General features: G+C 50.7%; 5 protein-coding genes across 5 annotated transcripts; 3 read left to right on the top strand and 2 right to left on the bottom strand.

The window, feature by feature from the left end:
- Positions 1-159: 159 nt before the first annotated feature.
- Positions 160-1,445, top strand: FVEG_08553 (hypothetical protein; the record flags this gene model as incomplete). The annotated part of the gene is made up of 4 exons (XM_018897442.1): positions 160-300; positions 351-387; positions 438-903; positions 950-1,445. The coding sequence occupies 4 exons, from the start codon at positions 160-162 to the stop codon at positions 1,443-1,445; spliced, it is 1,140 nt and encodes a 379-aa protein (XP_018755095.1).
- Positions 1,446-2,457: 1,012 nt separating this feature from the next.
- On the bottom strand, positions 2,458-5,043 carry FVEG_08552 (hypothetical protein). The gene is made up of 2 exons (XM_018897441.1): positions 4,599-5,043; positions 2,458-4,537 (listed from the first exon to the last, which is right to left on the bottom strand). Exons 1-2 carry the CDS (start codon positions 4,865-4,867, stop codon positions 2,548-2,550), a joined length of 2,259 nt encoding a protein of 752 aa, XP_018755094.1. The 5' UTR covers positions 4,868-5,043; the 3' UTR covers positions 2,458-2,547.
- A 1,445-nt stretch (positions 5,044-6,488) lies between these two features.
- Positions 6,489-7,299, top strand: FVEG_16354 (hypothetical protein; the record flags this gene model as incomplete). The annotated part of the gene is made up of 1 exon (XM_018905601.1): positions 6,489-7,299. One exon carries the CDS (start codon positions 6,489-6,491, stop codon positions 7,005-7,007), a length of 519 nt encoding a protein of 172 aa, XP_018755093.1. The 3' UTR covers positions 7,008-7,299.
- A 382-nt stretch (positions 7,300-7,681) lies between these two features.
- Positions 7,682-11,919, top strand: FVEG_08551 (hypothetical protein; the record flags this gene model as incomplete). Its single annotated transcript, XM_018897440.1, has 1 exon — positions 7,682-11,919. One exon carries the CDS (start codon positions 7,682-7,684, stop codon positions 11,786-11,788), a length of 4,107 nt encoding a protein of 1,368 aa, XP_018755092.1. The 3' UTR covers positions 11,789-11,919.
- A 103-nt stretch (positions 11,920-12,022) lies between these two features.
- Positions 12,023-13,054, bottom strand: FVEG_08550 (hypothetical protein; the record flags this gene model as incomplete). Its single annotated transcript, XM_018897439.1, has 1 exon — positions 12,023-13,054. The coding sequence occupies one exon, from the start codon at positions 13,052-13,054 to the stop codon at positions 12,023-12,025; it is 1,032 nt and encodes a 343-aa protein (XP_018755091.1).
- Between the last annotated feature and the right edge of the window lie 267 nt (positions 13,055-13,321).

Here is a 13,321-nt window from a genome sequence, read left to right on the forward strand (position 1 = left end):
CCTTCAAATGCAGATCACTCCCACGGACATCCGTGCCTGGCGTGTGTGTGTGCTCCTGCACCTTGCGTTGCTTTTCTTAACTTGACTAAAACAAAAGTTCGTCCAAAGTTCTCTTTGAGTTTTGACAAGCCTGCGGGAGCCGCAGGATCATAGCCCGTCATGAGCCTCAAGTCGGATATCATCAGTGCCATGGTCATCACGTGGGTGTCGGCCTTGCTGGCGCTGATTGCACGTGTCTTTGCGAGGCGCATAACAAAGGTTCCCTGGTGGTATGATGACTACTTGTGTGTCGGTGCCTTTGTAAGTCTTGCTTGTGAAGCCTTTGAAGAGTTGTTGCTTACACGGTGTAGGTTGTTGGCATTGGATACAATGTTGTGATGATATACTGTACGACTACCCTTTGCTTTGATGATGTGAATGGTCGCTGACTGATGTAGGGGCCTTGACATGGTACCTTGGCACAACTATCCCCGACTCCGTCAGCGATGAACGATACGAAGAGATCAACCTCCACGCACGACTGATGCAGTTCCTCATCTCCCTCACCTACTCATACTCAATCGGTCTCTCAAAGCTGTCTATTCTTCTCTTCTACTGGCGCATCTTCAAGCAATCAGCTATTCGAATCCCGATCCAGGTTATGCTCGGCATCAGCGGCGCTTGGCTTATCCTCCGTACATTCATGGTCATCTTTCATTGCATACCAGTTCAAGCCTATTGGGACAAGTCAATCGAGAACGCTGTCTGCAAGATCAACGACTCACAGTTCTTCTTCGCGACATGCCTTACTCACTTTATTCTGGATGTTGTGATCTTGGCGCTGCCAGTGATTGAAGTGTTTAAGTTGCGACTTCGCCTGGGACAAAAGATTGCTATCACTGCACTGTTTGCCCTCGGTTTCATGTAAGTCTTTTGTCGTCATATCACAGTATCATACTAACAAAGAAAGTGTCTGTCTTGCATCCGTCTTTGTCATCGTCACAGCCCTCCGATATGATCCTGCATCGAGACAAATGCCCCGCGACGTCGCCACAAACGACATGTGGGGAGGCGTCGAGATCAACGTCGCCATTGTCTCCGGATGCTTCCCTCTTCTCCGTCCAATCTTTACCAAGATTCTTCCCAAGAGATTCCTCAGCTCTGCTGGAAGCAGCCACCCCATCAGCCGCACCACCCACGGTATTCGTCTCACTACTATCAACCGTACCAACAAGGACAAAGAAGAAGACGAAACAAGCTCAACTCATCAACTGGCTGACCCTGAACAAGGAATCCCTGGAGAGTTTGAGATGATTGATGGAAAGGGGGGACCTCGGACTTTCATCTCAAGTCGAACTACTGAGTCGCTCCATTCACGGGAGCAGGATATGGCCGGGATTTATGTGCGGAATGACGTTGTTCAAGAGGTTGAGGAGTCCAATTATACATACGCGATGAAGAGATGATAATCGTCTCTCATTAACATTGTTTCTTAATTATTATACCCATATACGAATACATCTATATTTCCAGAAATGTCATTTCATATGCAGCTCTGAGCAGGTTTTGTGAGATTATGGAAGCTCCATGCATCTTATAAAGGCAGTTCTAACTTTCGCCACTAATTTATATAACGAGTGGCCGACAGCAAACTGATTCTTTCAGGTGAATCTTTATATGATGTGCTGTCTATCATTCGAATTCTATGTCAAACATGTCCACAGCTATACCTTAGTCAAAGTTATGCCTAATTTCTGTATTGTAGAACAAGTCTAGACTACATTTTCAGTCGAATCGTTTGATTTGTATTTGTAATCATTTTATATGCTTATGCACTGGCCTTCACTCATTTTGGCTGAGATGAAGCTTTCCACATGTTCTGGCCATCGTCGTTGGTGGTAGACCGTATCAGTTTGGTCTGCCCCGACTCCGAAACTTCCCTCGATCTTTCAACTGCATAGAGGGACCTGATGCTGCTCTAGAGAAAGGTAAGGCATGCTCGGCGGCTGTCTCATTTGCTGTCGATGTTTCACTTGCCCTTCCAAAATCGTCGCTGTCTTCCACAATGCTGTTGTTTGAGTCTCCTGTTGAGGTGGTTAGACAGAACTTCTCTTTTCCTTCAAGCAAACATTGCTAGCAATCGACATCAAAGAGCTTCTATTATTTTTCAAGCATAGTTATTGCCAGAAATACTTCAGCAACAACTTACTTCGTCACGTTATGTCTCATATCGTTGCTTACGTCAATACCCCCCAACCTCTCTTCGACGGGCTCTTCGCGCTTCATGAAGCAAGTGATTTGTGGATGCACGAAGTTTACACCGATGGCGCGATGTTCAACGACTTGATCTAGATACCTTGAGGTGCATTGCTACCTGCTACCCATCCAGGATACTTCGCCGGATTACAACACCGTGCCGCCAACGTGCCACGAGTACGCGCGATAAACGACTACGGCCGTTCTTACATTTTCATTGAATATGGATATTGAATTATAAGTATTATTAATATATTAGAGCTTTAAGAGAAAACCAATCCTCATTCACAAATCCTCAATAATATAATCTGCTTAAAACAAAGCAATAAATACAGCAAGGAAAGCCAGCATATCCATCACTTGCTTGCTAGCACCACTAACAGTGATAGTGCTAGGGTAAGCACCTTCAGAGCCGGGGGCACTGGAACCACCATTGGAGCTTGAGCTTGAGTCAGAGCTGGAACCTCCAGAGCCTCCATGGGAGCCGCCGTTGGAACCACCATTGGAGCCGGAGCTTGAGCCGGAGCTGGAACCTCCGGAACCGCCAGAACCACCATTGGAGCCTGAGCTTGAGCCGGAGCTGGAGCCACCAGAACCACCAGAACCGGAACCGCCGGGACTACCAGAGCCGCCCGAGCCACCAGAACCTCCGTTTGAGCCACCATTAGAACCTCCATGGGGGCTGGTCGAGTTCGAGCTGCTCCAGCTGCCACCATGAGGAGCAATGCCCTGGTTGTTGGTAGGGCAGCTGCCTCCAGAGCAAGTAGGAACTTGATTGTTGCACTTATCTGGTGTACCCCATGAGTTCTGCCAAGGTAGATATTGAATGCCTTTAGAACATGCAGCACAGTCAGAAGCAACAAAGAATGAGTCGTAGTTATACCAGTCATGGCACTGCTGGGGCTTATACACCTGAAGGTTGGCACAGTTGCCTCCTGAGCAATACTGGGGAATGTATTTGTGGCCACCAGGGCAAGACACAGAAATGAAGACCCACTGGCCATCACAGTCGCTGCCGTTGATCTCAACGAAAATGTAGACAGTAGAAGAGCCAGGGAAGCATTGGCCATTGACGCAGACCAGAGCAGTAGTGATGACCTCAACGGCTGTGGTGGAAGCTCCAGTGACGGTAGTGGTGAACGTCGTAACGACAGTCTGCTCCTCAGTCACTGTTTGAGTTACAGAACTGGTGACTACAACATCCCGAGGAGCAGCATATACTGTGAGAAGTCGGTTGCTGGGGACGTTCTGACGAGTACGAAGCCTCCTGGCGGAGGAGTCACCACCGCAGAACTGGCTGTCATCTCCGGGGCATTCAATGTCGCACTCGTCAAGGTTGACTCGGCTAGCATCGACGCCAAGCTCATCACCACAGTAGCAGGTGGTATCATAGACGCCAAAGTAAGCACGTCCAGCACACAGCCCGCCGCAGAGGTCGAGATCCATCCGCTCGCTAGTCTCGACAGAAGTGAACGTAGGGAAACCAGCAGTAGAACCAACACATCCGAAGAGAGTGAAGTCAAGAACACTACCGGGAAAGCCTGGAACAGAGGTGGCAGAAGAAGAAGAGGCGGCGCGGGTAGTAGTTGTAGGGAAGACAGTCTCACCATTGGAGTTGGTGGTAGCGCCCTCGGAGTTGGTGGAAACAGTCTCTGTAGGGAAAACCGTCTCTCCTTCAGAATTGGTGGTGAAGCCAGCAGCGCCAGAAGATGTAGTGCCAGTAGATTCAGTGAGGGTGACTGTCTCGCCCTCAGAGTTGGTGGTGACGAAAGCTCCTGTGGTCTCGATGGCACCCTCAGTTGTGGCAGTACCAGGTTCCGCAGAATTACCGGTTGCAATGACTATCGAAGAGATAGGAGTTGAGGTTTTGCCGGGCGCTTCTACGACGCTGACTCCTTTGAGGATAACAGGGATAAACGTGCCACCACAACCCTGTTCGAATGTGATCTTGTAATCAGATTTCAGGGGAAATGGATTAGTAGAGAGGTCAAGAGAGCCTGTTCCGGTTATTGGTTGCTGAAGTACAACCTCGCCATCGACGAGAACTCGATAAACACAAGGCACGTCCCGCTTGCTGTTGCCGCTGCCGTCGTTGCCGCTGTTAATTAGTGCCATACATTGTTGAAAGCCAAAACAAGGCAAGTAATTACTGGTAGTCAGGACAAGCGGACCGTATCTAATCGTAGAAGGTACTGTGAATTTGACATAGGTAATGGAGATGTTTGGTGGTGTAAAGGGAAGGGCTCTAATGAAATGGCGACGGTCAAGCGAAGAACCATCATAGGGTTCGGGAGCCATGAGACTATATTCAAGTAGCTAATGTCAGGAGGGTTTACAACATCGCGACAGACTGTGAAACTGACATGGTATCACCATCAGGTGGTGGGTAAAAAGAAGCACCCTGGCCCAAGACGAAGTCTTTGAGATTGAGCTCAACGGACGCTACGCTAGTTGGAGCAGCGCTCGTGGTGGTGGCCTCGACGGAGGAAGTAGTCGCAACAGAAGAGGTGGGCGTCTGCGACTCAATAGCAGAGGTGCTGGAGTTGGTGAACCTCTTAAAATGGTGGATTTGCTGGAACTGACCCAAGACACCCGTAGCACAAGCCACGAGGAGGCCAGACGAAAGACGCATGATGAAAGAGTGACTAGAAACGAATGGAGAAATTGATATAAGAGTGAGTGCGATGGAGAGCTAGGATAGAAGCTGCGGGACGACAGTTGGAAATCCTCCGGACTTTAAAGTGCTATTACAAACACGTTGCCTGTCCAAATTGAAAATTGCAGCAACTGGTAGGCATGCAGGAACGTGCTTTGAGACATTTTATATATGCAGATAACTTCTTCTGCATCAGGCTGAGAGCACTGAACATTTCAAGTTCATATCGATGATTGTTTGGAATGCAGTTTGCCAATAGTCGGCACCAAAATCCGGCCTGGCGATTAACCTGGATCAGGGACTCTTTGTGTGAACTGCGAGATTCTGCAAGGAAGTAATCACATTATCCCTGCATTACCTTGGGTGATATCTGTGGTCTAGACTCCACTACATCGAATCCGGTAGCTTAAGAGCCGTTCAGCCGCTGTAGATTCTTGTGGAACCTTAAATGCCCAGGCCGTTAGAAGTTAGAAGAGGGATTTATACCGGGTTTCCGTGTCTTAGATTGGTGATCGATGGAGATGGTTACAGACGTTAGCGCATCACCCCGCCAATGGTCAATTGGATTGTTGGAACCCAGGGCTTTAGGCACTTCTCTATTCAATGAGACAGCAATGGCGAGTCTTGCCAGTCTTGCTATCGCTGTGGGGATATTTGCTGTAGGTGCATAAGTAACAGTTGATTCTTGATGTTCAATTATAGGAAGGCTCTCGGCTCGTGGGTGGCGTTTCTTGAAGAATGCCCAGCATTCCACTCACAGTGTCTAACGGCCGACTTATCCATTAGCCTACCCCTAGAGGTTCATGGACCAATCGCCTCAACTGAACCCATATCTACCTTTAACGGGCTCATAAGAGCAAAAGGCTATCTAGGGGGTGAGGAAATACAGCGGACGGCCGTTGGTGGAAGATCAGCGATTTTTACTGTAAGCCGTTCCGCTGTCTTTCCTCACTCTGATGGGCTATATATAGCTTGGTATTGTAATTTCCAGTATGCCCTCATTCGGCGTCTTCGAGACGTGGAGCAAGGAATGACGCAATGGTTTTCAGAAACGCATAGTGCACTTGCGCAGAGCTTGGTTCAGATGTCAGAGTTTAGGGCTAAAAGGCTTAATTTGAAGCTGCGACAATAGACCAAGAAGAGGAGTTTAGAGGAAACAGGTAGTAGTGGAAATTCTCGTAGGGCTAAAGCTGGCATTGAAAGACTGATCTCAGGACTTTTTCTTTACTGTATAAAAGGGCTCTGAGGTCGGAAGAAATGGCCCGTCCAATTAAAACTGCTAAAGACTTCGACTCATTTTACAAAGGCTGGCATAAATTGAGTGGTTTATGAAAAGATTCTAATATTTCCAAAGGGAACAACATGATGGGCCTGCTTGCTCAAAGGCAGTGACAGATGCCCAGCCAGCCAGTGAATGTATTCAATTATGACCAAATCGGGAGAACACAATCATTAACTCCGAAGCTGCATTTGGCTGTTGATCACAGATTTACATGTTTATGAGAAGCAAATCACTGACAATGATCCCCTATATAACGTCCTCAGGCCCGGTCACTGGACTCAAGCATGGCACACGTTCCGCAACTGTAAGCCGAAAATGTCAGACTTCCGCACACGCATACCTTGTAGAGAGATCACCTCTCTCAGCAGGCTCTACGACGCGTTGACCAGTGAATACGGAAACATGTACTATAAGTTGGAGACAGAAAAGAACGAGCATGGTGAGTTGTTCTGGGTGGTTGGTGTCTCGTGCCATTTTGCGCGTGATGTCCGAGAACTTTTGATCGCGAAGGGGGTTCTTCGACAGTCTGCGAGACTACGAGGATTTAAGGCAGTAAATGGACCGAAGAATCATGGAGATTCACTGACTGAAGTGATTGATCTCACTGTGGATGATTCGGATGAGGAGACCCCCCCGGGTCACGAGAGCACAACCCCAGTAAGAACAAGAGATCTGCCCCCCGGATCACGCCAACGTCTCCCTGACACGGAAGAAACGCCAAACTACATTACCAAATCATTACAGAACAAACGAGACAAACCCGATGAAATACAGCAGAGCGTTGTTACACGAATCCCAGAACAACATGACCGAGCTGAACAGGATCAATCGTAACATGCAGCAGCGCAGCAGGCCAAGAAGACCGTTCGACAGGAATGATCCCGATATCTATGCTGCTCGGGGAGCCTCAGCCTCGAGCATAATCATGTCTGGAGATCGGCCAGGCTACCCAAGTGTTTGCGGAAAATTTGACCGCGAAATTTGATGAACTTCGAGGTTTGGGGATTCAGTTTTTGGCGCATGCTTGCAAGCGCTAGCCACCTAAGGCAGCTGGGATGTTTGCAGCTGTGAATTTCTTGTGTAGCATGAGAATGGGATGGAAAGAATTCATAGAGCAATTGATACCCTTCTGCTATCGATCTCACATTTGCGCCGGCAGCTCTTCGGCTCGAGAGGTTAAGCATAAGTGTGCGTGAGGCGGCTGACAATTATTTAGAGTAACCATAGCGAAGGCGACTGTTACAAAAATAACACTCATGCGCCACTAAGCGTGGGCTTTTGGGCTCACAAGGCGTTCTTTGGTGGCATTCTGTGCCTCGTGAATTAGACTAATGCTTCAGCTGAATGCGTGGACCGGTCTGGACTCTGCCCGTGAGGAGTCATATTTAACGGTGATCAGTTCCATCAAATGAGCGAAGCTTGGCGATTCTGTGAATAAATCGAGAAATTATCTGTGGATAGCATCATAAAGAGTTGTTGAAGCGCTTTTTGAGGATTGTGATATCGAGATGGCGAGTGGTCCGCCCTACAACGGTTACCAGGTGCCACCTGGCCCGGGAATGCCTTACCAGGCTGCCCCACCACCAACGCAGCAATACTCGCAATCCCCTCACTCTCAACAATACTCTTCACCTCCAACTCATCAATATGTTCCCAGCCAGCAACCGAATTATCAGTCGCCTCATCCAGGCAACGGGCAGCAGGCCTACCAAACCCCGCAGCCGCCTCCTGCCCAGTATGCGCAGTCACCACAAGGCGTGTCTCAGCAGTACGCGCCGGCAAAACAGCACAATTATCAGTCCCCTCCTCTGCCAGGCCACTACCAAGTGAACCAGCCCGCGCAATCACCTCAGGTCCAGCATGCCCAATCGCCACAGGGTCAGTATCCCCAGCAGCAGACGCCAAGCCACCAACCCAGCTACCAGACGCCCACGTACGGTGTCGCAGCCCCACCAACACCTGCCCAGCACCAGCAGCAGTACCAGCAACAGGCAGCTCAATTCGCGACTCGACCCTCTGCTCAAGCCCAGCTACAGTCAACCGCTCAATCTCTTTTCAAGTCTGGAAAAGGTATTCTGGGAAATCTCGCCAGCAACATCAAGTCAAAGTACCCCGCTTCCTCACCTTCCGGTCCTCCCGCAAGTTCTGGGACTTCGTACACTGGTGAAGCACCGAAGCCGACGTACAATCCAGAGCAGCATCCTACGCAAACACCTTTGAGCCCGACAAACTCATTTCCTCAAGGCTATGGCCAAACTCAGCCTCAGCATGCATATGCTGATCAGGCGCCGCCGACACCGCAGCAGAGCGTCCCGCCCACTGCTCCAGGCTACCATCCGACTCAGCACCAAGCAGCGCCTGCGACATCCCTAGGTCAGCAACCCAGCGCGCCTGGTCAACCGCCTTACCTAAGCTGGCAAGAGCGTTTAGAGGCTGCTCAGCATCCCAGTGCGAACTTTCAGCAATCGCCGCACGTGGATGTTCACGCAGGGGCACAGGGCGTGGTACCTCAGCCTCAGCCGCAAGTTCAATCGCCATCAAGTGCTTCACCATATCCACAGCCCGTTTTACACCATCAGCAGTCGAATCCGTACCAACCTACGACAGTACAGCCTGCACATCAATATGTTCCACAAGGAGCGGGCTCTGCCGCCTCACCTGGGTACGGCCAGAACCCTCCGCAAGCGCTTTCACCGCATCAACAGCACCAGAGTGCTCCTCCTCAGCTTCAACAACAGGCATCATGGCCGCAACAGGGAAGTGTGAGTACTTCGTACAACCCAGCACTGCCATCACCTCCTCCTCCGCCGCAGACAGCTCCCCAATCTGGTCCCCCAGTTGGTCCTCCCAATCATGGCTCTCCTGCTCTCCAGCAACAGCCACAGTACCAACAGCATGCTGGTGCGACCAGTTCTCAAGACCCAACAGCGACCCAGCAAGCTGCTCAGGAATCGCCGTACCAAGCTACTCCAGCTAGTGCTACGCACAACCCGCACCATGTCCTCCTGCCTCAGCAGCTTTCTCAGAGTCCCCCTCCCCAAGGATACCCGCAACAACAGGTACCGACTCCTTACAACCCAGTGGCAGCTTCGGGAATGTCGCCCACCGCGCATACGGTGCCTGTCCCAATAGCTCAGAGTGTTCCCATGAGCCAACCGCAGGGCTCTCCTGCAACGCAGTCACCTCACCAGCAACACCAGAGCCCACCAGCGGCAGCAACTCAGCATGAGCAAGCGCCTTTTCAGGGTCTATCTGGACCCCAGGGACAGTATTACACCCCACAACAGACGCAAGTTCCTCAGACTGGAAGTGTCCCCGGCAGTGTCCAGCCGATTGCTCCCCCAGGTCAGGCTCACAGCTACCCGCCTCCACCACCTTTGCAGCAACCGCAGCACGATGTACACTCTGTCGCTACCCCGGCATCCAGCCAGTACCAGCCGTACAGTCCACCGGTCGACCAACAGGCGCCACCGGCAACGTACCCGCAGCATCCTGAAGTCGCAGCTACGAGCTCTTCAGCATCTCAGCCGTATACGTCGCCTCCTCATCTGCCGCACCCAGCTGGTGCGATCAACCATGGACAAGTGCCTGCAAATGCCCCGCCCACAGTTTCAGGTCAGCAGTTCCAACCGTACCAACCTGCTCCCGAGATGCCAAACTCTCAGCTCTCACCGGCGAATGCGAATAACGTACCCCCCCAACCCGCTGCTTATGGCTACCAAGAAGATCCTGTCGCTTCTCTCTCTGCCCAAATGAACAATCTGAACGTCCTGAATAGTGGTCACCCTCCAACGGTACCCAATAATAACCCGACCGCACGTCAGGATGGGCCTCGGGGACCGCCCCCCTGCCAAGCTACAGGCATGTCCAGCGACATTCTCCCATACTGCCCGGAAGACAGATCCGTAAGCTACTCGCTTGATTGGTATCGCTTCATTGCTGTGCCCCAGTATCTCATTTGCACAAGGTGCTATACCGACTATGTTCAGAGGACTCATCTCGCGGGCCACTTCGAGAGGTACCATTCGCCTGAGGGCACAGAATCGAAGTGCGGCTTCTGGTCTCCTCGCGCGAGAGAGGTGCTTTGGCCACAGGCCCTTCAGACGAACGACGTCAGGCCTCTACAGGCATGGATGGAGAAGAGCCTGACTCTGAAGCCCTGTAAGGGTAGGGTATGGACAACCGCTGCCGACGAGATCAAGTGGTGGGGTATGGTCAACAACGAGATCGATGGATTCATTTCGTGCGATGCCTGCTACGAGGATAACGTTGTCGGCACGCCCTTCGAGTCTCGGTTCCAACCTTACCGTCAACAAGCACAAGACGAAAAGTGGATGTGTGATTTATGTATACCTTACATCGCCAAAACAGCAGTCAAAATGGCAAAGCAAAATCACTGGAATGGCTTTGTCGAAGCCGCGAAAGCGCGCGTTCATCTTCCTGTGTGCGAAGGTAGAGATGAGGAGTCTAATAACGGACATTGGATGCTGCCGCGACGCAGGATCAAGGACCTGACCATCTGTGAGGCATGTTATCTGGATAAACTCGCCTTGACGCCATTTGGCAACGAGTTTGAACGTCACATACGTGCAGAAGGCTTTGACGCCTTCGTCGAGTCAATTGGCCAGAGATGGAAGTGTAAGCTCACTGATACCGCAGTAAACATGAGTATCGCGCTCGAAGCAGCCATTTATCGTCGAGACTTTGACGTGTTCTGGAACGCTGCCAATGCCATCGTGGGTCTTGTCCCATGCACTATTCACGGCATCGTGCGCGGCAATTGGTGGACTGTCGCGGGAGGTTGTGACGACTTCGATGTTTGTGAGGCTTGCTATAAAGGAGTTGTGGAGACGTCTGGTCTCGAGAAGTTCTTCGAGCCTGCCCAGCGCGATCAGACTGTCGACATCGTTTGTAACTTTTGTCCAGGTTCTCCTCGATGGGGCTCGTTTATTACCAAGTTCGCCGAAGCTCTTGACAAAGGTGTCTTCAGTCACTACTCCGACCACGTCAAGAAATGGGCTGGAGTGCCGACATGTCCAGGGATCAAGAACAGAGGGAAGAGTAAATGGTGGGGCCACCCAGAAGCTCTGGCCTGTCAGGACTGTTGGTTGAACTTTGTGGCCGATACGCCCTTGGGAGATTCCGTTCCTGTAAAGGGCGTTTACGATGAACGTACCTTGATCTGTCAGCTATGGTCTCCAAGAATGCGCAACATGTGGCTCGCAGCTTGTGCCGCCGGACCTCCTGGATCGCCCGAGTCGCAAAAGGCTCTTGACGAGTTCAAAGCATTCGGATCGAGGCGAGTGCAAGTGTACAACGCGACAGTACCTCACATTGAGATGATAAAGCAGATGCAGATGATGAAGCAAATGCAGGCTATGCAGCAGGGACAACTGAGCTTGATGTACCAAGGTATGAATGGTATGGCAGCTATTAGCGGTACTACGGATGGGTACTTGCATGGTAATAGTTCTGTCGGATACTACGAGACTGAGCACGGGGTCACGGCGGCGAATATGATGAATAACATGCATGCTGGGATGGCGGATGCAAATAAGATGAGTGATTGGCAAACGATAATGCAGTTGCAAGCCACTTGGATGGAGGTTGAGTAGTCTAGTTCTTTGAATTGGGAAACTGTACCTCAAGATAAGTTTATACGATCATGAAACCCAGTCTTGTCCTATTCTGCTCTCTTCTCTCTTAATAATCGCGTGTTAGTATCTAAAGTCCATATCATCGCTGACGAGACTCTACCCCATGATGCTTGATGTAGTTCCTAACTTCGCCTACTTCTTTTCTTTCTTCTCACACCTCTATACTCTGAACGCCAAAAAGACACTCTTTATTCATGCTCTGACAGGCAAGCCCACCTGCAGATATCCAACTCCCCCCTCCATCGTGTCTGCCGGCGCAATCAACTTCTTCAGAAGAGCAATCGCTTCATTTCCACCGCGACCATCAGAAGTCCTCTCATCCTCCCAGTACTGATACAGCTGCCACCACCAGCAATGCGTGACCCCATCAAGGCCCTTATACCCAGCTACTCCATCTAACCCAACACGCTTCGCCCATGGCTTGTCGACGATGTAGTGCAGGCAGACGACTTCCTCGTCACGCCAAATGTTAGGATGCCAATACCGCATCGTCTTGATAGCGTTGTATTGCCATCCAAGCGCATACCACTTATTCTCAAAGAAGTATGCCAAAAAGTCCTGATCTGGAAACATGAAAGATGACAGCAGCGGCGTTGTGTTAAATACGTGCAACATCCTGTCCCAGAGTCCCTCCGAAGGATGAAAGATGAACATTCCACCATTGAGAAGCTTGTGTGGTGAAGGTGACGTCTCAGCAGGCTGCAGAGGCTCCTCAAGGGCTGTGGGATGTTGAAGCGGCGTGTAAGCACAATTCTCGGCTCTCCAATCCTCAGGCGCCCAAGAGTCGGAATCGAGATTACAAACACAAACATGATTCGCCGCAATCCAATCATCAGGCAAATGCGTCTCGACCTTGAACACAACATCCATGTTATCCAGAACCGCCATATCAGCGTCAAGGTAGCAAACAGCATCATACTCAAACAACTCAAAAACACGAAGTTTCGTCCACGTATCCGCAAACCGCTCTGCGATAAGCGTCATCTTCACACCCTCCGGCGGAAGAAGATGCTCGCACTCGCGCAGAATCATGTTACATTTTGGCGCCTCAAGCTCAAGAACGCGCTTGGCATCTTTGGGGAGGTTGGGCGTGTAGAGCACGACGAGAGGGTAGATTGAGGCGTTGCGCTGGAGGGTGTAGGCGAGAATGATGACGCCGGGGAGGTAGGAGTCGCGGGTGATGAGGGTTGCATAGGCGTTGTGCCTGGCTGCTCTGTCTGCCATTTTTGTCGTGTTGCAGATTTTGACTGTGACTGCGTGATAAGAGATGAGGGTGAGTGGTCGTTGGCTGGATGAATAGGGCGGGAGAAAGAGGGGTTGGGGTGAGATTCGTGCACGTCATGACTCTAAATATGTGAAGTCATTATTTAGTATTATTTTATCCCTTACATTATTCACGCCTGCTTGTGCTCTGTGTGCAACAGTGTATGAGCGGTATGAAAAAGCAAATACGGACTGAATGCTATGCTACAGATAGAGTGTCGGTGAGGC

This window comes from Fusarium verticillioides, chromosome 10, assembly GCF_000149555.1.
Source record: "Fusarium verticillioides 7600 chromosome 10, whole genome shotgun sequence".
Lineage (NCBI taxonomy): Eukaryota > Fungi > Ascomycota > Sordariomycetes > Hypocreales > Nectriaceae > Fusarium > Fusarium verticillioides.